General features: G+C 34.7%; 1 protein-coding gene across 7 annotated transcripts in view; it reads right to left on the bottom strand.

Annotated features, from left to right (window-relative positions):
* Positions 1–22,862, bottom strand: part of RAP1GDS1 (Rap1 GTPase-GDP dissociation stimulator 1) — a 146,731-nt gene that overhangs the window by 114,973 nt on the left and 8,896 nt on the right. For 4 of the 7 annotated variants that reach the window (XM_026509686.4, XM_048211870.2, XM_048211869.2 and 1 more), the window contains exon 2: positions 2,938–3,045. In XM_026509686.4, coding sequence (XP_026365471.1) covers positions 2,938–3,045 — 108 coding nt within the window. Of the gene's footprint in view, positions 1–2,937; positions 3,049–22,862 lie in introns of all 7 variants that reach the window. The other 3 variants (XM_026509688.4, XM_026509685.4, XM_026509687.4) reach the window with 1 other exon arrangement.

Raw genomic sequence — 22,862 nt, 5'->3', positions numbered from 1 at the left:
AAATAAACTATATTTAATGTTACCCCCCAAAAATTTAAGAAAACCACTCTGAAGTCATACATCAATTTCAGATTATGATAATCTTTGATGTGCAATTCAAATATACTAAATTTCCACAGTGTAAAAATTTTAAAAAGCATAATTTCTTTCCTTTCAAATTTGTCCTTTCCAGTGACAGGTTAGCAGATTGTAAAATAAAATTTTAAGTTTAGATTTCTATTACACACATTACCATCTTATACTTTTACAGAATGGAGAACTCATTGTTTCTTGATTAGGTGCGATTCTGGTATAAGCAGTGATATTTTTAGCTAAAACACCTGACACTAAGGAAGAATTATGACACTAGAAGGTCTCTGCAAAAAAGCCAGTACAGATTCACTTAAGTTAAATGTTTTATAATTTTACCTTGGGAGGGTAAAAGTAGCAATGGATCAATCATTTCAAGGAAGAACAACTGTAGAAAATAAACATCTTACCAGCATTTTTTTTTTTTACTTTTCCTTGTTTAAAAGCCACGTGCTAATTTTTTTTAAAAAAGTATCAATAAAATATCTATAAAATAAGTCTGTAATTCAAGAAAAAGGTCTATATATCATTCTCATATTTAATAATATAATTTGAAACTATTTTAAAGAAAAAGCAAAAATTTAAGACACAATATTAAAACCTATCTTTTAGAAACACTTTCACATCCTATAAACTTAGCAAAGAGCCACACTTTCCTCAGAATGTAATTTTTTATTTTGTAGACTAAGAGTTCAGATCCAAACTCTAGACTCTGCCAGAGCAAGGCAAATAACCTTAGAGTGTCTGTTTCCTTTTCCTTTACATGGTGATGATAATACCTCTTCATGTGAATAAAGGAAAGTTTAAATTAGATAACAGATATAGTCCCAAGTCCAGTGTTGAGTACATAATAAGTACTCAACAATGACAGATAATTATTCTTAAATTAAACACTGAACATCTGCATGAACTCCCTCTTCAAATTCTTTTGTGTTAATAGTCTTAGATATGAGGACACATGAATTTTGTTCCAGATTCTTAAAAAGACATATTCCTTTTGCTCCCTTCTTGGGGAATCAATAGTTAAATTGGTAGAGTTTGTTGTTTTTATTGACACCTTGTGGCTATTTGGCCTTAACACTTTAGAATACACAATTCGAGGCTATTTTCCATAAATAGGTTCAATGAGTAAATCTGCAATGGATCTGAGATGTAATCCAACAATTATATACTTCTCACTACTTCTTAAATCTATTCTTTAAAAAGTTATAAAATTTGGCTTCCTTTTTTCATTTCTCTTCTTCAACTTTACTTCTCTATCAGTCTTTCCAAGAGAGGGCTGAGCTACCCTCTACATATAACCAAGAACACTCTCTCCATATCTTACAGTTTCTGAACAAATGGTCCATGTAGAAAATTCTTTTTACTATCAAAGAGAAAAAAACCAGGCCATTACAACCAAGAGTATACTAAAACAACTCTACTAAAAAAATGAATTTGGGATATTCAATTTACTAAATTATTCAATTACTAAATTATTCAATTTAGACTAATTACATGATTACGTAAATCTGCCTATACAGGCATGTAAAACTCAGGTCATCACACGGTTCTTTCTAGTCTTCTAGACCCATGCTATACAAAAGAACTTTCTGTGATCATGGAAATGGCTTAACGTCTGTGATCCCCAATAAGGTAGTTACTAGCCAACTATGGCTATTGAAAAGTAAGACTAAAGAACTTAAATTAAATTATTAAATTTAATAGCCACATATATCTACTATAATGGACAGCACACCCTTAGATACTCCCCTTTTCTGTTCTTTCTCTTTACCATGGTGAGCCTTATTCAGATGCTGTTACTGAACTCCTTGTTTCAAACCCCTTCTCTGTCATCTGTAAGACTGAATAGCTTGACAGAGTTAACAATCTCAAAAGCAAAGAGAATTACTGAAAAAGAATTTTCCAAGCTAGTTTTAAAAAAGTGCTTTTTGATGAAGAGTACCACATTCAATTATTTTAGATTTTCTAAGCACATTTCACTAAGAAATGAAAAATAAAATGAAAAAGAAATAACACACACATCTGAGTGCTTGAAAGTAAAACTCTAACAACATATACTTTCTCCTAAATTCTTTGTTAGCTACATAATTAATCCCAGAATAAGATAATGGTATAATTAAAAACAAGTATAGCACAAACCATAGCACAACAAAGCAGAACTAAGGGAACAGATAAAAATCATTTTTTACCTGTCTATTCTCTGTGATAATACAAAAATTAACAAATGGAAATATGATGGATCAAATGCAACAATACATTGTGTTAGCCAATGAAGAGTTGTATAATTTTCATCACTAGTCTTATTTACCACAGCATCAAAGATTAAGTCTTACCTCAGTTTTAAGGGATTTCTGAATGACTGCTTATGGCTCTTTCCAATTAAATCTAAGCATAAGCATTATTTTATTTATTTTTCATAAACATTAATGTAAAATTATTAAAAAGGTGACCACAAGATCTCAGAAAAAAATGTTAGGTGTTTTAAGCTCCCCTCTGTTTCTCCTCCCTAGTCTCCCCACATATACACATGCAGTCCTTTTCAAAGAACAAATGTAGGTGTTAAGAAGGAAAACAACTATGGTGCTTATCTGTTAGGAATGAAATAATGGCCTCTCTCTGGTATTAATGTCATCACCGCCAATCAATTCCTCCTTTCTTCTGCCTGTCAACTTGGCTTTCAGTACCTTGGGGGTGGGGAGGTGGGGTGGGAGGGTAAAGCATGTAAAACAACCTCAGTATTCTGGGATAGGATTCAAAAGAATTCAAGTTATGTGAATGCAAGTTATGTGCTAAACTACATACCAATTTCTGAATGACTGCTGATATAATTTTTTTGTTTGGCATTTCAAATCCAATGAAACTTACTATTTTGAGCCAGGGCTTGAAGCAGACAATCCAAGCATCCTTCTAAACTATCCTCAGTTCTGTCAACAGCTGTTATCTTCAACTTCTTCAAGGTATCACTGAGATTATCTGCTTATAGAAAAAAGAGAAATCAGAACTCTCACTAACATATGATCATGTTTCATGACAGTTACCACTAACAGGCAAAGGGCTCTCATTATTGTGAATTAACTTCCACATACATTACAAAATGGTAATGGACTGTACCATTACAAATTTTTAAAATAAAATGTATCTATTTAACTCAGATAGTAAATATTCATTCTGTATACATGAGATACCAGGAATATTCAGGAATAATACAGATTGTCACAGAACATCATTTCAGGATTCTTATACCATATTTAGCTTGTTCAGGAAACCAGCCATGATTAATTGAAAAAAACCTAAATGTCCCCCTAAAATTACATTGCTTTGCAAATAATATTTTGTTTCATTTTTGGCTTTCTTTGCTGTATTTTAAAGACATAAAATGAAAATGAAGGTTTAGAAAAGTTTCAAAATAATAGGAGTTAAAATAATACAAAGCTGATGACTATAAAACCTACTTTAACACAGCCATTTGAAAAACACCTGAAATCAAAATAGTGCTAGAAGCCAAAACATGTACATTTTAGATTATAAAGCCATGCTCTCATCCTAAATTACAATTATATGTGGACTGCCCTATTCCATAGATTGTCAAAATTTCTTTACATTATTAAAAATTCAGATGCCCACAGGACTTTTATTTACATCAATTATTTCTATTGACATTTAAATACAAAAAATTAAAACTGAGACTTTTTAAGATTCATTTTAGTAATTCATTTAACCCTACGTTATAAAATTATTTAACAGTAATATTTTAATAAAAATATATTTCAGGGGCGCCTGGATGGCACAGCGGTTAAGCGTCTGCCTTCGGCTCAGGGCGTGATCCCGGCGTTGTGGGATCGAGCCCCACATCAGGCTCCTCCGCTATGAGCCTGCTTCTTCCTCTCCCACTCACCCTGCTTGTGTTCCCTCTCTCGCTGGCTGCCTCTATCTCTGTCGAATAAATAAAAATTAAAAAAATCTTTAAAAAAAAAATTTCAAAAACAAAAAACTCATTAAAAATAGTATTGTTCTACATTTTTACAAGTCTCCATAATGTCTGCCTTAATAGAAAATAACTGGATTTTCATACTTGCTTCTCTACTCAATCTTCTATAATTTGTTGTTTGGGTTAAGTAGATGAAGAAAATTCAGACTTACACACATAGTTGAAAAACAGGAGAGCATTTTAACAGCCTTTTCATAGGCTATTAATTGTGGATATTCTTTGACACCATACCAAAACTTGACAAGTGGTAGTTTTTTAAAGGTTGGTTGCCATAAGAAATCTGAAATAATATTAATAAATCCTTCCAACTCTCACATTCATATCCATTGATCTCTTACACTTTGAATCGTTCATGCATGCAAGATATTTATCAACAATGCACTGGTCATTAAAAAAATTAGGTCATGGAGTTATGCATATCTTTTAATACTGACATATTTCATTGTACTATTTCAAAATATAACATTCGTCAGTATCGTCACTAATATTATTAAAAGACTCTTTGTAAGTATTGGGGAAATATCAAGCCGAAGGCATACAAGTTTCTCAAAATTCTAATTTTCTCTTACAAACTTCAATTTTATTACCAGCAACAAATACTATCAGTTGTTTTCCTTAAATGATAAATCAACCTAATTCATCTGTGAGAAAATATCTGCCAAATACAAATAAAACAGTTTGTCAGTTCTTTCAAATAAAAAATGCTTTTCCATGAAAAAAAAAAAAGTACCTTGGTCAGCTCATAAACAACTGCACAAGTACTCCTCTTCAAAACAGGCATCAGACTTTGCAATGCAATGAAAGTGTTTTCTGTGTGCCTCCCATTTCCTTAAAAAGCATATTTTTAAAATGTGTGCACAGATACTGAGATTTTTTTTAAAAGGTTATTTAAATTTATTTATTTGTCAAAGAGAGCAAGAGAGAGAGAGCATAAGCAGAAGGAGCCAGAGGCAGAGAGGGAGGAGCAGGCTCCCTGCTGAGCAAGGAGCCTGCCGTGGGGCTTGATCCCAGGACCCAGGGATCAGGACCTGAGCCAAAGACAGATGCTTAACCAACTGAGCCACCCAGGTGTCCCGAGATTTTTTTTTAATATTTTTTTTCTGCTTCATCATAGGCATTCTAAATGAAACTGGTATTTTTTTCTACTTCAAGTACGTTACGGTTAAGAATACTACTAGTACAGGGGCACCTGGGTAGCGCAGTCCTTAAGCGTCTGCCTTCGGCTCAGGGCGTGATCCTGGCGTTGCGGGATCGAGTCCCACATCGGGCTCCTCGGCTGGGAGCCTGCTTCTTCCTCTCCCTCTCCCCTGCTGTGTTCCCTCTCTCGCTGGCTGTCTCTCTCTCACATAAATAAATAAAATCTTTAAAAAAAAAAAAAAAAAGAATACTACTAGTACAATTTAGTACTACTACTGCTCTGATTCACACATACTTAAAGCACCCTTGTTTTTTTTACCCATAATTGCTTTTGTACCATTGTTGGGGCAAATGTCAATAGAGTAAAAAAGACAAATAATGTCCTGATAGTATTATGCAAATAGTACTGACCTCACAGACACCCCAATGGGATACCAAGGACCTCTAGCATTGCTGCTGCAGTATTAGAATTTCAGGCATTTTCTTATTTCAAAGTAAGGTATACATTTCAATAGATTTCTGTACATTGCCAGGTCATGACAATTCTAAAAATATGATGAAATCCCCTATTATAAAATGAGAGATAATTACTTTCCAACCAACACAAGAAAAAGTAGACTTAAAATTTTACATTAAATAATACTAACATGCTCTAGGGACACCTAGCACAACCTGACTAATCTAGTAAACCTAACCCTATACTTCGTTAAAAATCCCAGGTTATCTATTCACATCCAAGTTTAATATTTACTTGCTTAAGAGGGACTAAACAGTTTTGAGAAACTGATTTTTATTCTAAAGAAAAAGTATATTTGTATATATTTCTTCTGTAAGCTAAAAAGAAGTTGTAGGGCATCTCAGGTATCTCAGATATTCTTGTTCAAACTTATTAAGTGCATATTAAGTTGATTTTCCTGAAATAAAGTATGAATAATGTATAATATCTAAGTTCATATTATTAAAAGTAGTGAATGTAATTATCCCAACACTGAGGAAAAAAATAAGACTTACGTTAGTCAAATTACAGCAATCCATTAAAGCTATCAGTCAACAAGTAATAAAAAAGCAGTTAAGACTCATTTAGTTCTACCTATATTGGCATCTGGGTCTTTTTAAATTCCTTCCTTCCCTTCCTCCCATCCCCAAAGCTCCTTACCTGACACCCTCTTCTGATTGAGTCTGGATGCTACCAGCCCGGAGACCATCCTTGAACATTTCATCTAAGTCTCCTCTTCCTTAACCCCCCAGGAGCATTTTCAATCACTGCATCCATCCTTCACAGCACTATTCACAATTTTTAATTATATTTTTTGTTTAATTGTTAATATATGCTCCCCCACTATATTTTATGGGGCATCTTGTTAATTATAGTCATTGCACTGTGCCCAGTAAATATTTGTTAAATTAACTGCGTGAACAAAGGAATGAGTTCCTTCTTTGCACAAACCTGTCTAGTTACCATCCTTTGTATCACACACTTAAGAGCCAAAGTGTGCCCATAACAAAGGGAAGGTAAATGTGACCTGTTCAGCACCTACTATGTACTCCATATAATTTAAAGTATAAATATAGTGTCTTACATTTTAAGATACGAAGAAGTCAATGAAGACAATTTAAGTATTTAGTAATATAAAATATATAACTAAAAATTACATAGATCATCCCACTTTTGAAAGATTTCTTATCAGTAAAAAAGCATTTAGTCTCTCCATGGAAATAATTACATGCCTATTAATGATGTGAGATCTTCTTAGGGAAGTTCATTAAATTTTTCATTCAGAGACAACCAAAGCTGTCAAACAGAATTACTACAAATTTATTATGATTTTAAGCATTTTAAATGAATGAACTGGTTAGTACTGAGAGAAATGTTAATCAGTTTATAAAATAAAGTGTTAGACTGTTTCATATGTTGATTAGAATACTGATTACATGAATATATAATACATTTTCCAAAGTTCATCAAACTGACCATTTAAAATCTGTGCATTTTAGCTTATGTGAATTATACCTCAATTTTAAAAGAGCATATTGGAGAATAAAATGGGGTGAGAACAGCTTTCCCACTAGCCTCAAGCTTCCTTTCCTAATGGAGAAATTTCTACTATAGTGACACTTCTGGACTTCTGCCTCCTCCGTTGGCAACTGCCCACCACCACCTCCATTTTCTCTCTAGGAAAGGAGTAATGTATCTGACTAATAAGTTGAGAAAGAAGAACCGGCTATACATAACTCAGTCCCTTCTGGGTTCCTGATCTTTTAGAAGGGTAAGAACTCCTTGTTCTTCCATACCTTTGGCTGTCCAGCTACATCAGTGACAAGATTACCAAATATATCTAATTCAGCCTTAAACTATTAGCAGTCCCTTTGTGACTATACAAGTAAGCCCTGTCCTTCACCAATTTTAAGGCAGTTATTTTGAATTCTTCAGAGAACTCATTTGCTTAGGTCTCCAGTGATTCTGAACTTGGGTAAGGAACAGAGGGTATTATTTCGGGACTCCCTCAAACCATGACAGTACATCTCAGCAGTGAATTCTTACCATTAAGACACTGAAATTGTTCTAATGGAAAATTTCTCAGCTCTGTCTGGTGGCGGGGGGGCAGTAAGTCAAGAATGATAATTTTCACAGGCGGTTCTACTACTAAGAAGTATTAATAACCAAAATAATTTTTTTTCTTTAAAGAATAATTTCTTTCCTAAATGACAGCAGATGGTCTAGCTTGTCTTGTGAAAGAAAATGTAACATTTTTAAAGAGTTAAGCAAAGTTGACTTTGTCATTAATTATGCATCTCCTACTTCTAACCACTTCATCGCTCCTAAAACCACAACCTAACCAAGTCTTCTTAAAGTCTATCAAAATTACTCTGGCAAAGGTCTTAAATGATATCTTGAAAAATCCAGTGGATTTTTCTCAATCCTCTTATTCAATATCTTTGCAGCAATAGACTCTTTTTTCTTTTTTGGTACACTTTCTACTGACTTCAAAACACCAGTGTCTGAACATTTGTTCTTGGTTGTCGTCTTCTCTCTCTACTCCTTCAATGTTAGTGTGACCTCGGTTTTATCTTTTCTGTATTTTTCATTTTGCTAGTTTTATAGTCCTGGGTTCATAAAACTCTTTTAGCTTGGGGCGCCTGGATGGCTCAGTCCTTAAGGGTCTGCCTTCGGCTCAGGGCATGATCCGCTGGGAGCCTGCTTCTTCCTCTCCCACTCCCCCTGCCTGTGTTCTCTCTCTCGCTGGCTGTCTCTCTCTCTGTCAAATAAATAAATAAAATCTTTAAAAAAAAATAAAAAATAATATAAATAAAACTCTTTTAGCTTATTTCTACTGTTAGATGGGAAATTCTTGTAGAATAGGAACTTCTAAGAAACTCACACTGCCCTCAATAGTGGAAACTTACCAAATCCTGAAAATCTACCTGACTTTCTGAGTTACTTATATCTTTTACTGTAAATTAGGGTACAAATTGCCACATTAATCTTTAAGATGGGTTATACTAAAAACAATGACATTTCACTATAAGTTTTTTTTCTCATTCAATTATTTCAGAAATCAGATAAAAACTTTACGAGCAGGGGCGCCTGGGTGGCTCAGTCGTTAAGCGTCTGCCTTCGGCTCAGGGCGTGATCCTGGTGTTCTGGGATCGAGCCCCACATCAGGCTCCTCCACTGAGAGCCTGCTTCTTCCTCTCCCACTCCCCCTGCCTGTGTTCCCTCTCTCGCTGGCTGTCTCCATCTCTGTCAAATAAATAAATAAAATCTTTAAAAAAAAAAACAAAAAAACTTTATGAGCAGTCACCATTCATTCATTCTTAAATGGTATTAAAGTCTATTTTAGTTTGAACCAGAAACTCTGTAGTCTAACTTGTCACATTTGATTAGAGGGTCAAGAATCAGACAGATGATCTTCACTACTATATTAACCATCACGAATAAAAGCAAAATATAGTTTGTAAAATTTTATTTCACACAATGCCCAAAACCTTTTCACTTAGAGTTCAAAAATTATTTTACTGTTTTATAGCTATCAAATATAGCTTTAGCATATAACATGATATAATTGCTAATAAGATAATACATTGGCTTTTTTTTATTAGATGGTGATTTATACTGAAATGCAGGCTTAATTCTTTGTCCCAGAAATGACCAAGAAGAAAATGAGGGTGATTTCTTTTCAATAATCCCCTACTAGACAGATTTAAAATATTATACCAAATAGTGGTCAATGCCCAAAATATGATAATCCAACTTAGAAAACAATGTAGCTACATCAACAAAGCTTGATGGCATTCGTCAAAGAATTTTTAAAAACCCCAAGAATTATACCACAATGATGTTGGTGAAAATGTACAATCTGTCATTACAAACAGCTTCTGTGTGAAGAACTGTTGGAGAGACGCCTGGGTGGCTCAGTCAGTTAAGCAGCCGTTCCTTAATTTTGGCCCAGGTCATGATCTCAGGGTTGTGGGATCAGCCCTGAATCAGGCTCTATGCTGGGTGTGGAGCCTGCTTAAGATTCTCTCTCTCCCTCTCCCTCTGTGGCCCCCACCTCAGCTCAAGCACATGTACCCACTCTCTCTTAAAAAAAAAAAAAAAAAAAAAAAAAAGAACTGTTGGAAAGATCTCTATACACCAGAAGATGCTGGAAAGTGGAACTATATACTTGCAAACTTCACTTCTGTACAGTAAGCTAATTGAGTCCATAACAGAAGAGAAACTCTTTAAACATAAAAATAACCACTTGAAATGTACTCGCTCTGCTCCAGCTTCTTATAACCTAGCATGTGCCTGCAAACCAACCTGAGTTCTTACAGTATCAATATTCCATCACCAGGATTCTTACAGAACAATATTTTATCAGTTCATTATCTTGTATTCCCTAGTTTCTCAGTTCCCATTTATCTCTGGGCTCTCATACTCCATTTGATTCCTTAGATTAGTACACTAATCTTGGATTTAACTATTTTAGCTGTGACTTTCTAATTCTCCAGGATAATACCTAAGTGTCTGCCTACAATGCTTTGGCTCCTGGCACTTACGTTCGAGAGTAAAAGATATCATGCCTCCAAGCTCTGCCCTAGACTCTAGGATATGCCTAACAGGGAAAGAAGACCAGACAAAGAGCAGATAATATAAATCGAATAAGATGAAATTCTGCTAAATGTATGGGAATGTTTAAAGGCTATATAAGACAGATAAAAATAAGTGTTTAGGATAAAGTCTAAGTGTTATTTAGACTTACAAGCAGTCCTGAGCAAGATTCTTCACCAGAACATACTTAAAGCTGTGACTAATCAAACATAAAGATGGAGAAAGAAGTAAAGTCCCTGTTTCACAATGCTTTGTAAGAACAGAGAACTAGATTAAAGACTGACATAAAAGACCTGCATAAAAGGAACTTTCTTTAGCTGTAGATATATAAAGAAGTATTTCATTAAGATTGATGCAAAGCAAATAGTTCCACTGAGTAACCTAATAAATAACAAGAAAGAGATAATGTACATTGAAATTTATAAATTTTTAGGCAATGTCAATTTTTCTGGATAATAAAATGCCAAACAGGAAAAAATGGTATCTACACAAGTAATAAATGTGACAGGTGAGTTTAACATAAGTATATATTAAAAATCTAAAAAAATTATACTGTTTGAACTATTATTTATGAACTCACAATATAAATATTTTCCCAGGATATTGCTACAGAAAGCAAGAAGAAAATTCAAAGTCAAGATAAAAAAGAGAATTTAAATAAGAATTAAACAGAAAGTACGACCATACCCTTACTTAAAGCTTTGCTGGACCAAAAATTTGAAAGAAACAAAATTAAAGCAACAGAATGGAGACATTAAGTCAGCTATCAACTGGTCTCTTAGCTCGAAATTCACCCTTACTGCCCGATCTATAAAAATGAATCTGGGTCCTTTAAATATTTTTCCTTTGCCAGATGGCATGATATAAGATTTGTCTACAGAGGACAATTGATAGCATTGAAGAGGGAGGTTTCATAATTTTCTCAGTGCCACCCGTCTGCAAGTCATAGTTTCTTTCCACCATACCATTTTCTCCAGCTCTCAACTCAGGCAGCAGGACTACGTACAAGAGCCTCAGTCAATCAAATCTGCATCAAAGCCCAGGTCACTGCTTCCTGCACTGCTTCTTCAGCCCTGGAAGTGTACACGCTGGACACCCTGTGGGGCTGGATGCTCAGAGCCACTGGCTCAAATTATACAAAGAAGTGTGTTGGGTTCCCATAGAAAGGGGCCTCTCTAGCTCAGTTTCTGCAGTGGTGCCCCAACTTCTGCATGCCCAACTGTCTGCAGGCCCACTCTGCAACCTCAGTTTGCTTGCTCTCCAGAGAGTTGTTTCTGCAGGTCTGGTGACTGTGGACCAGCTCTGGCCTGGGCAACCCAGTGAACTTAACTACATCTTAATGAGAACTCACCTTCTAAGCAAGTTTGTCCTTCCTTGGATTCACTCCCATAGCCCAAGATTACCCTTCAGATTTGCTATCTACCTTTAAAGTTACTTTCCTACAATTGCTTAATAATTTCTATATTAAATGTCTCCTGTTTAAATTACTGCTTAATGGAAGATCATTCTCTTTGGATTTCTTGACATTCCTGCACTATTAGGGCCTTCTGAGCAAGGGAAATTGATAAGCTATAATAAAGATAAGTCTCCCTTCCTGGAGACATTCTAGGATCATAAAAAATTCCCCTCTTCTTTCCAAAGATTTGCTTTTAGTTTATATTTAGGGTAATAACCCTAGAGATACTTCTCCCTTTCCCCAGGAATGATTTAATGCCAGAGTAAAGATAGGGTTTGTGTGTGTGTGTGTCTATTTTGGATGAAAGATGTGCCAGCAACCCTACAGAAGTTCTCAGTGTCATAATTTTGGGGTTCTTCTCCTGTGGTGCAAACCTGCTACATGTGCCAGGTAATCAGTACTAAAATGCTGTATGAGAGGCACCTGGGTGGCTCAGTCGGTTAAGTGCCCTACTCTTGATTTTGGCTCAGGTCCTGATCTCAGGGTTATAAAATCGAGCCCTGAGTTGGGCTCCACGCTGGGCAGGGAGTCTGCTCAAGATTCTGTCTCTCCCTCTCCCTCTGCACTGCCCCCTTCTCGCACACTCTCTCTAAAAATAATAATAATAATAAATAAAATGCTCTATGAATAATAAGCTGTGTTGTATGATCTATATACCTCGTGTTTCCTGTCAGAGTATCTATATATACTTATAAATTTAACATTATGTGGTTTGTCTTCTGATTGGACCTAGACTGATACAGATATATAAATGGACTTTTTAGAAAAATGATAAATTATGTGAGAGAAGACTAAGAATATTATCTCTTTCAGTGAAAAGTATCATAATCTGTCAGATCATGAATGCTATGGATCAGGTGAATAATACATTAAGGAATAACCTCAAGCTTCTATTTGTTCAACAATATGAACTATATGCCTACCACGCACGAAACACTGTACTAAGTGCTAATGATATAGACATGAATACTACACAGTTTTCACAGTATAGAAAACATTTTTTTTAGTTTTAATTTTATTTTTATGGGAATTATCTTCATATATCCCAGTTCACTCCCAGAAGAAATCAATGTTAACATTTCCTTGTGTATTCTTCTAGAAGCACTGTGTGTGTGTATATATATATATATATATATATATGCACATATATATATGCACAGTTTTTTGCATCTACAAATACACACACAAACTTTAAAACATAATCAATCCATATATTCTACAATACTGATTACCTTTTCCATGGTAATGATCTTAAAAAGTATTGTTATTACTGCAATTATATTATTATTTTAGAAAATTGTAACAATGACCCTATAATTGAAATCCCTTGGTAAATATACAACAAAGTATTAGTTTATTCAGTGGTAACAAACTTAGAAACCCACTGTCTCTCAAAAAGTGAAAGATACAGATTCAAACTAATTTTGCCAAAAATACTAATATAAGGTTCTTATTATAAAATTAACGTTAAAATTAATATCAAAGATAACAACTACACTTTAATTTGGAGAGACGAATATATTCCTTTTTCCTATCAGGTTTTATTAGGCTATTATGTTTTGAAAAAAAAAACAGAGATTTTAGTGGTAACTACCCTTATTAAGAGTACTGACTGACATTTTTTATTAGCCAAACAGGTAAAATTTACCATAAAGCAATAGCGAAACCGTCTGAACTGTTTAAACATGCATATTTCTTTTCTGGAGGCAAATATTTCTTTAAGGGAATTAATGTCAAGTAAAAAACAAATAAACCACAGGGAAATGCTATTTACTAGACAAAATTCTCTGTTAAGCTATCTTTCATTGAAATGAAAAAGAAAAACTCAGTAAACATTTATTCATTAGGTAGTTCCCACTTTGATGAGTTTTAATAGCAATCTGTTTCTTACCGAAACAATGCATCTTTCAGGTTTTGTAACTGTTCCAATTATTACGGTTACATAACAAACCACCTCAAACTTAATGACATAAAGCAAAAGCCATTTTATCACAAATTCTATGAACTAGGAATTCACAAAGAGAAGACTGAGGATGGTTTGTCTCTGTTCCACAAGGTCTGAGGCCTCAATGTAAAGTCTCAAAGGATAGGGGTGTATCTCCAAGAGTGACTACATAGCAGGGGCTGGCATCACCTGAATCATCTGATGGTTCTGGTGATTGGCCTGAAAAGACCTGAAGGTTATGAATGCCAACCTGACACCTGAGACCTTAGGCCCCTCCACATGGCCTGGCTTCTTCACAGAATGGCAGCTACAGGGTCAGACTTTGCAAGGCTCCAAGCAGGCCAGTATTCCCATAAACAAGGTGGAAGCAACACTGTGTTTTACTACCAAACCTAGGAAATGACACAGCACTTCTGGTGCATTCTATTGGTTACAAGTGAGTCACAAGTGTGCTCGTATTCAACAGTAAGAAAACTCCCCAACTCTCAATGGGGAATGGCAAGTTCTAGAAGAATATGTGGGGGGCAAGAGGTATTGTGGCCATCTTTGGAAAAAATAATCTGCTATAATAACTTAATATTCACTAAACTGATTTGGTTAAAATAATACAACCAACAGCACTAGACCCTTTGAACAGTTTTACCTCTGAACACAAGATACAGTTTCCTCAAAAATGACTGTATGTTCAGCTTTGGAAACAGAAATTAAAATTTATATGGTTATTATTTTATTAATATTTACAACTACCTTATGAAATAGGTGTTATTATTATTATCCATATCTTAGTGGATGAGAAAGTTGATTTTGAAAGCTGAATAACTTGCCCAGAAAGGTAAGTGCCAAAGGTGGGATAAATCCAGACGCGTGTGTCTTCAACGTCTAGGTTCTTGCCACTGAACAGGCAGTCCACACAGTACCATGTTAAATGAAATTCATGCAGATTTCATGAAAATCAGAGCTGTGCAAAGCAAGGACTACCTACATCTTGCTTTATAGAGATATAAACCCTTCAAGAATGGATTCATAACCCAACTATATTAGATAGTTGTACTAGCTAACAACTGTCTATGTATGTGAATGTGTGCAGCAAAAGAAATAAAAGAAAAGGGAAGGGAAGGGTAGGGATGGGAAGAGACAGAAATCACAATGAAATGTAACAGGGCAGCCTCTGTCATCGTATCTCAAGGGTAGTACCAACAATGGCTACATAATCTAACTTTCATTAAATGTTTAAATAGATAAATAAATTCTAAGAAAAATTTTCTACATCATTTTAAGTAATGAGCACTTGTGTATTCCTGAGAAGTTACATACTAGGTGCTGACACGGTAAATAGATGTTTTCTCTTATTTAAATTCTTAGGGCTCTGTTTTCTCTTTCCAGAATCCAAATTATACCCTCATCTGTTTCTATTAGTCATTTCTTTTATGTTATTATCTTCCAGTTAGAAGTTTAGCTTTTCAAAAACAGAAATTGTCACCGCTTGCATTGTCACTTTCTGTAATGCGTAATATGATAGTCCTATGTTTCTGATCTGACTGATGTTTTATACAAACCATATAAAAACCAAAAATGTGACACAGTGGACAGTTATTCTTTCTTGGAGCTTCACACCACTTCCCAAAAATGCATCCTTGTAACTAAAAGGAAATTAAGTTAATGAGCTCATATAAAATTCCTATCTTTATTGTAATAGGTTTTGTTTTTGAAGCCAACTATATTATATAATTTAAAAAATAAAGTAACATTTATATTTCTGTAAAACAAATATTTCAATGTGTTTTGTTTCTTTATAACGATCAGTATCATCTTTTACAATGGAGTTACTTGAGGAATCTTCAAAATGGAGAATTTTTCATAAGAACTAAAGGAAATAATTTCCATTTTTTGACAAATTTCTTGTTAAAAACAATCTTAGATGGTGTGTGAGCTCACAGTTTTGAAAGCATTTTTTTGTTAAAGTTCAATGATTCCTGGCTGTTGTTTTTCTGACTATAAAAACAAACCTCCTACCCACAATTTAGGAGAACTTATTAGTTATTTGAAATTATTTTATATAATTTTATGTAATTCTTTTTCACAGAATTTAAAATTAAACTTGTTTTAAATACTTTAAAATTATAGAATTGTATGTAATTTATTTTATATAATTGTTTTAAATAACTTTATATAATCCTTGTATGTTAGAAAATGCTTTCTAATATATACAAGCAAATAATGTTTTCTAGAAACAATCTACCATCCCTACTGCACTTTGATGACTCTTTAAAAATGCCATACCATCATTTTCCCTAGAAAGGCGGCATCATCCCCCCCCAAAAAAAGGGGGGGGGGAATACGGTATCTGGGTTTGGGAGCTGGTCAGTCTTTATTAAGTAACTGTGAAGGTTTCCATATTACAATTTGTATTAGTTCTCTATGAAATTGGCTCTTTGCCCCCATCCATTTTTATTTGAAATCTATTATTTGGTTCTTTTTCAATAATAATGATAGTATTTTAAGAATACAGATGAAATGGGGGGCGCCTGGGTGGTACAGTCGTTAGGCGTCTGCCTTCGGCTCAAGGTGTGATCCCGGTGTTCTGGGATCAAGCCCCACGTCAGGCTCCTCCGCTGGGAGCCAGCTTCTCCCTCTCCCACTCCCCCTGCTTGTGTTCCCTCTCTCACTGGCTGTCTCTCTGTCAAATAAATAAATAAAATCTTTAAAAAAAAAAAAAATACAGATGAAATGGGGATTTAAAGAGCTTAAGTAACTTGCAAAGGCTATACTACAGAATTAATTTATGAAAGAGGACAGATTATATTCTCTATCTCTTTGATTTCTTACATCATTCTGGTCAATTACAGATTTGGTTTAATTCTGATTGATGAGAATATATATATCACAGATAGTCAGCTTTGCTCTTGACTACTTACATGACTTAATTTTTGCAGTAATTAATTTTTAAAAAATGTATTAACTTTCAAAAAGTAATGTAAATTCCATTTTACCATAATTTTGAATAAAATTATAGCTTTTGAATTACTAAAGAGTTAACAGAAATATCAGAGATTGCAAATTCAAATATCTGTAAGAGCCATATGCCACATTAACAAAGGATAAAAATCATATGATCAGCTCAATAGATGCAGAAAAAGCATTTGGCAAAATTCAACATCCATTCATGATAAAAACTCTCAACAAAGTGGGGTTAGAGAGAACACAATGCTTGCATTATTTAACGTAACATGCCCATATAGGGGGCGCCTCGGTGGCTCAGTTGGTTGAGTGTCCAACTCGATCTCAGCTCAGGTCTTGATCTCACAGTTTGAGTTCAAGCCCTGCACTGGGCTCCACCTACTTTAAAAAAAAAAAAAAAAGGCCATATATGAAAACCTACAGTTAAAATTATATCCAATGGTGAAAAATTGAGAGCTTTACCTCTGAAGTTAGGAACGAGACAAGGATCAATACATACTTGCCACGTTTATTCAACATAGTACTGGAGGTCCTAGCCACAACAACCAGACAAAGAAAAAAAGAAACAGCATCCATTTTGGTTAAGGGAGAAATTAAATTGTCAGTATTCACAGATGACATATTATACATAAAAAAACCTAAAGACACAAAAAAACAATAAAAGTAATAAATGAATAGAAGAATAAATGAATAAATGAAATTTTAAAATGAATAATAGAATGAATAAACAGAAGTAATAAATTCAGTAATAATAATAAATGAAAAAAGTAATAGAAGTAATAAATAAATAGAAGTAATAAACGAATAAGTTACAAAACACAAAATTAATACCCGGAAACTGGTAGCATTTCTATACACTAGGTAAGGAAGTTGCAGAAATTAAGAAAACAATTCCATTTACAATTGCACCAAGAACAACAAAATACTTAGGAATAAACTTAACCAAGGAAGTGAAAGATCTGTACCCTGTAGATTATAAAGCACTGACAGAAGAAACTGAAGATGATACAAACAAATAGAAAGATTACCCATGCTCATAGATTGGAAGAATTAATATTGTTAAAATATCCATACTACCCAAAACAATCTACAGATTCAATGCAATCCCTATCAAAATATCAACAGCATTTTTTAGAGAACTAGAGCAAATAATCCTAAAATTAGTATGGAACAAAAGACTGAACAGCCAAAGTAATCTTGAGAAAGAACAAAGCTGGCAGTTATCATAATTTCAGATTTCAAGATACACTACAAAGCTGCACCAACCAAAACAGTATGGTACTGGCATAAAAACAGATCAATGGAAAAGAACAGAAAGCCCAGAAATAAACCCACAATATGATTAGTTAATATTATATGTTATATATTGTTATATATTATATAGTCATTCTATGACGAAAGAGGAAAGAACATACAATAAGGAAAAAACAGTCTTTTCAATAAATAGTGCTGGGAAAACTGGACAGCTACATGCAAAGGAATGAAACTAGAGCACCTTTCTAACAACATACCCCCAAATAAACTCAAAACTGATTAAAGACCTAAATATGAGACCTGAAACCATGAAAGCTCTAGAAGAGTGTGAGGAATAATATCTCTGATATTGACCACAGCGACATTTTTCTAGATATGTCACCTAAGCCAAGGGCAACAAAAGCAAAAATAAGCTATTGGGACTACACCGAAATAAAAAGCTTTTACACAGTGAAGGAAACAATCGACAAAACAAAAAGACAGCCTACTGAATGGTAGAAGATACCTGTAAATGATATATATGATAAGGGCTTAATATTCAAAATATATAAAGAACTTACACACTCAACACCAAAAAAAAAAAAAACAAATAATCTTATTAAAAACTGGGCAGAAGACACAAACACACATTTCTCCAAAGACATACAGATGGCCAACAGACACGTGAAAAGAATGCTCAACATCACTAACCATTAGGGAAATGCATATCAAAACCACAGTGAAATATCACCTTATACCTGTCAGAATGGCTAAAATAAAAATCACAAGAAATAACTAGTGTTGGCGAGGATAGGGAGAAAAAGGAAACTTTGTGCAATATTGGTGGGAATATAAGTTGGGACAGCCACTATAGGAAACAGTAAGGAGTTTCCTCAAAAAATTAAAAATAGAAATACCATAAAATCCAGTAATTCCACAGCTAGGTATTTACCAAATGAACACAAAAATATTATTTTGAAAAGATATGCACACCCCCCCTATGTTTACTGCAGTATTTACAATAGTCAAGATATGGAAGCAACCTAAGTGTCCATGGATAGATGAATGGATAAGGAAGATGGGGTGTGTGTACACACACACACACACACACACACACACGAGTATTATGCAGCCATAAAAAAAGAGGTCTTGCCATTTGCGACCACATGGATGGACCTAGAGGGTATTATGCTAAGTGAATTAAATCAGACTGAGAAAGACAAATACAGTATGATTTCACTCATATGTGTAATCTAAAAAAAAAAAAAAACAGATAAATAAACAAAAAGCAGACTCAGACCTATTAATACAGAAAACAAAATGATAGTTGCCAGATGAAAGGGGTATGGGAAAAATGGGTAAAGGGAAGTGGGAGATGCAGGCTTCTGGTTACAGGATGAATAAATAATGGGAATAAAAAGCACAGAATAGAATATAGACAATGATATTGTAAACAGCTTTGTATGGTGACAGATGGTAGCTACACTTGTGATGAGCACAGCATAACATATAGAGAAACTGAATCACTATGTTGTACACCTAAAGCTAATGTAACATCGTGTGTCAATTATAGTCAAATAAAAAAAACCTAAAGTAGAAAATAAAAATAAACAGATAAACAAATACCTTCAAGAGCCAGATAGAGGACTGAGTGAAGTTCGTAGCATTTATGATAATAGGAAGAAGTATGGTACTGGCGACCTCATACCCTGCCTAAGAACAAATATCATTAACTGTCACCAATAGGAATGCAGCCTCAGGGATCATAAATTTTTAATTTTTCAAGAAAACTTCACAAACAGATTTCTATCAGAAATTTCCTGATATTTAAATGTTGACAACTAATTTCAATTTCTAAAACTTCCCTAACAAAATCTATCTGGCAAAGTATATTTGGCCCACTGACTGCTGGTTTGCAAGCCCTATTATAAACATGCCTATAATCACTATAGGATAATGCTGTTAAATAAGATTGACCTAAGTCTGTTTGACATGAACAAACAAGTATTACTGAACGCCAACAAGAAATATCAACACTGAGTGACTAAAATTATATTACTGAATGTGTTACAGGAGTCCAAGAAGTGAAAGGTGTCCAGAGAAATGAGAGATTGGTAGGAGAGGTTAGAAGCAGTCTTCATGAGCTAGATCATGGAGAATGAATAAGAAGAGAAGGAAAAAGAAGTTATTCTAGAAGAAGGACTAACATGAACAGAGGTATACTGACTGGTGTCACTAATGAAGAATATTTCAGGGTCAGTGATGATCAAAGGAAGATGTATTTCAGAGAGTAAGAAATACAGGAAAGGTAGCAGATTTCTATGGATTTTGAAAGCTAAGCAGAGTTTAGACTCAATATGATAGGCAGTTGAAGCAGTATTAAATTATTGAGGAGAATGACATAATTGGTACACTATCTTTTTAAAAAGATTAATCTGGTTGTAGCATGTAGAAAAAACTGAAGAGCAAAGAGTCTAGGGAGGCCAACCAAGAAATGGTCTCAGCAGTACAGGAATGAGGAGATGAGAGCCTAGACTCTAGTAGCAGAAATGTTAGAAAAGGAAGAGTTTTCCATTAACTTATTTACTTGAGTGAATCCTTGATGTTTGTTCGTGTGTGTGTGTGTGTGTGTGTGTGTGTGTGTGTGTAGGTATGTGTATTTGTGGGCAAGTGTAGATGCACTTTTTTTTTTTCATTAACAAATTGGGGCTGGCCTAGTATAATGAAAAGAATACTAGTATAAGATTAGGAAATCAAGGGGCGCCTGGGTGGCACAGAGGTTAAGCGTCTGCCTTCGGCTCAGGGCGTGATCCTGGCGTTATGGGATCGAGCCCCACATCAGGCTCCTCTGCTATGAGCCTGCTTCTTCCTCTCCCACTCCCCCTGCTTGTGTTCCCTCTCTCGCTGGCTGTCTCTATCTCTGTCAAATAAATAAATAAATAAATCTTTAAAAAAAAAAAAAAAAAAAGATTAGGAAATCAAGGGGCGCCTGGGTGGCTCAGTCGTTAAGCGTCTGCCTTCGGCTCAGGGTGTGATCCTGGCGTTGTGGGATTGTGCCCCACATCAGGCTCCTCCGCTATGAGCCTGCTTCTTCCTCTCCCACACCCCCTGCTTGTGTTCCCTCTCTTGCTGGCTGTCTCTATCTCTGTCAACTAAATAAATAAAATCTTTAAAAAAAAAAAATTAGGAAATCAAGATTCTAGATCTGACACAACCCCTAACTCAATGTGTGAACTTGGGCATGTCTCTTAACCTCACTGACCTGAGGTTCTGACCAGTGTTCTGTACCCTGGACAGAAAACGACAGACCCATGATATCATTGTTTGAGGCCCTGGATCTTACAATTACAAAAACCATAAATAATCTTAAGTCCAGTTAACCTTTGAACAACACAGATTTGAACCACACAGGTCCACTTACGGATTTTTTTCAGTAAATACAGTACAGCACTGTAAATACATTTTCTCTTCCTTATGCTTCTCTTAGTAACATTTTATTTTCTCTGGCTTATCTTATCATAAGAATAGAGTATATAATACATACAAAATATGTGTTAATTGTTCTCAGTAAGGCTTCCAGTCAACAGGTTATTAGTAGTTAAGCTTTTGGGAGAATCAAACATTACGTGGATTTTTTATTCTGTGGGAGGTACATGCCACTAACTTTCATGTTGTTCAAGGACCAACCGTATCTATATAAAAATCTAACTTCTGGTTTCTTTTAAAAGTCCCAAAATCCGGCTTCCCTGGGTCCACATTCCTACATGGCAAAAATGGTTACATTTGAGTAAGGAACTCCGTTTTAGGTTAGGCACATACCTTCTAGTTTGCCATAGTCCCACCATTTCCTGTTGTATCTCCACACTGAGACCCAGTGTTAGTTGCCATTCCCCATGCTTTCATTGCTGTTCTTATTATGGTAGAGAAATACTTTACTCACTTTTGTCTTTTACCAAAAGTGAGAAAATGAAAGACAATTTTCAAAAAAAAATGAGAGAAAGCATACATCTTTACGGAAATAAAAAAATATTCTTTTCGATGTAATATGTGGGGGGGGGGGCATGCACCTGTGTCAAAAGATTGCCATTTAACTCTCCTTAATCAAACAGTTTCTTCATTTGAGTTTGGGCACTCTGCTATACGTGTTACGAAGCTATTAAAAAAAAATTAAGAAGCGATATAATCAAATTCACCTTTTAAACAGAGTACTCTAGCAGCATGTAAAAACTGGTTAAGAGGGGAAACGCTGGTGGAAAGAACATCTGTTACAGAAGAATGAAATGGTCTCAAGAAGGGGTGATAAAACCCGGAACTGGCATGTTTACAGTAGAAAGAAGAGAAGAGGTAGACTTGTTAGAATTTACGGAACCCAATGGATATTAGAAATAGAAGGACTAGATTTCAGGAATGATTGACTGGATGGGTGGTGATACTATTCACCAAGCTAGGGAATTCACAGGCTTTAAAAGTACTGGGTAAAGGTGAGGTAGTATAGCATTACTCTGTAGCAGAAATAAGCAGTAAGGGTAAAACAGTTTTACATTTGTAAATGGTTGAATAAAATCAAAAGAGAAATGTATTTCTTGATGTGCAAATTATATGAAATTCAAACTTTAGTGTCCATAAACAAAGTTTTACTAGAACACAACTCACTCCTTTTAGTGTTTATAGCTGCGTTCATGTTATGATGGCAGAGTTGAGTAGGTGGATAGAAACCACTGTAGCACTTTCACGAGTTTACACTGCTGTTTGATGTACTACAAATTACAGTGACACAAGTTATGGCTGTGCATTGTTTCGAATGCCAAGTGTATTGTCATATCACAACACTTAATTTTGATCATTAAGTCAAAACAGGAAACATACACTTCATATGTATGCTTTTAAGGCATTTTAAGTGCTGTGTGGATTATTTTGTTATTGAATTAGATAGCAAACCAATGTATCATGCAATGACACTATAGCTATGCTAGAAAAA

Source organism: Ursus arctos, unplaced genomic scaffold, assembly GCF_023065955.2.
Source record: "Ursus arctos isolate Adak ecotype North America unplaced genomic scaffold, UrsArc2.0 scaffold_9, whole genome shotgun sequence".
Classification (NCBI taxonomy): Eukaryota; Metazoa; Chordata; class Mammalia; order Carnivora; family Ursidae; genus Ursus; species Ursus arctos.
Note: the sequence above shows the minus strand (reverse complement) of the source record. Positions and strands in the feature narration are given on the sequence as shown.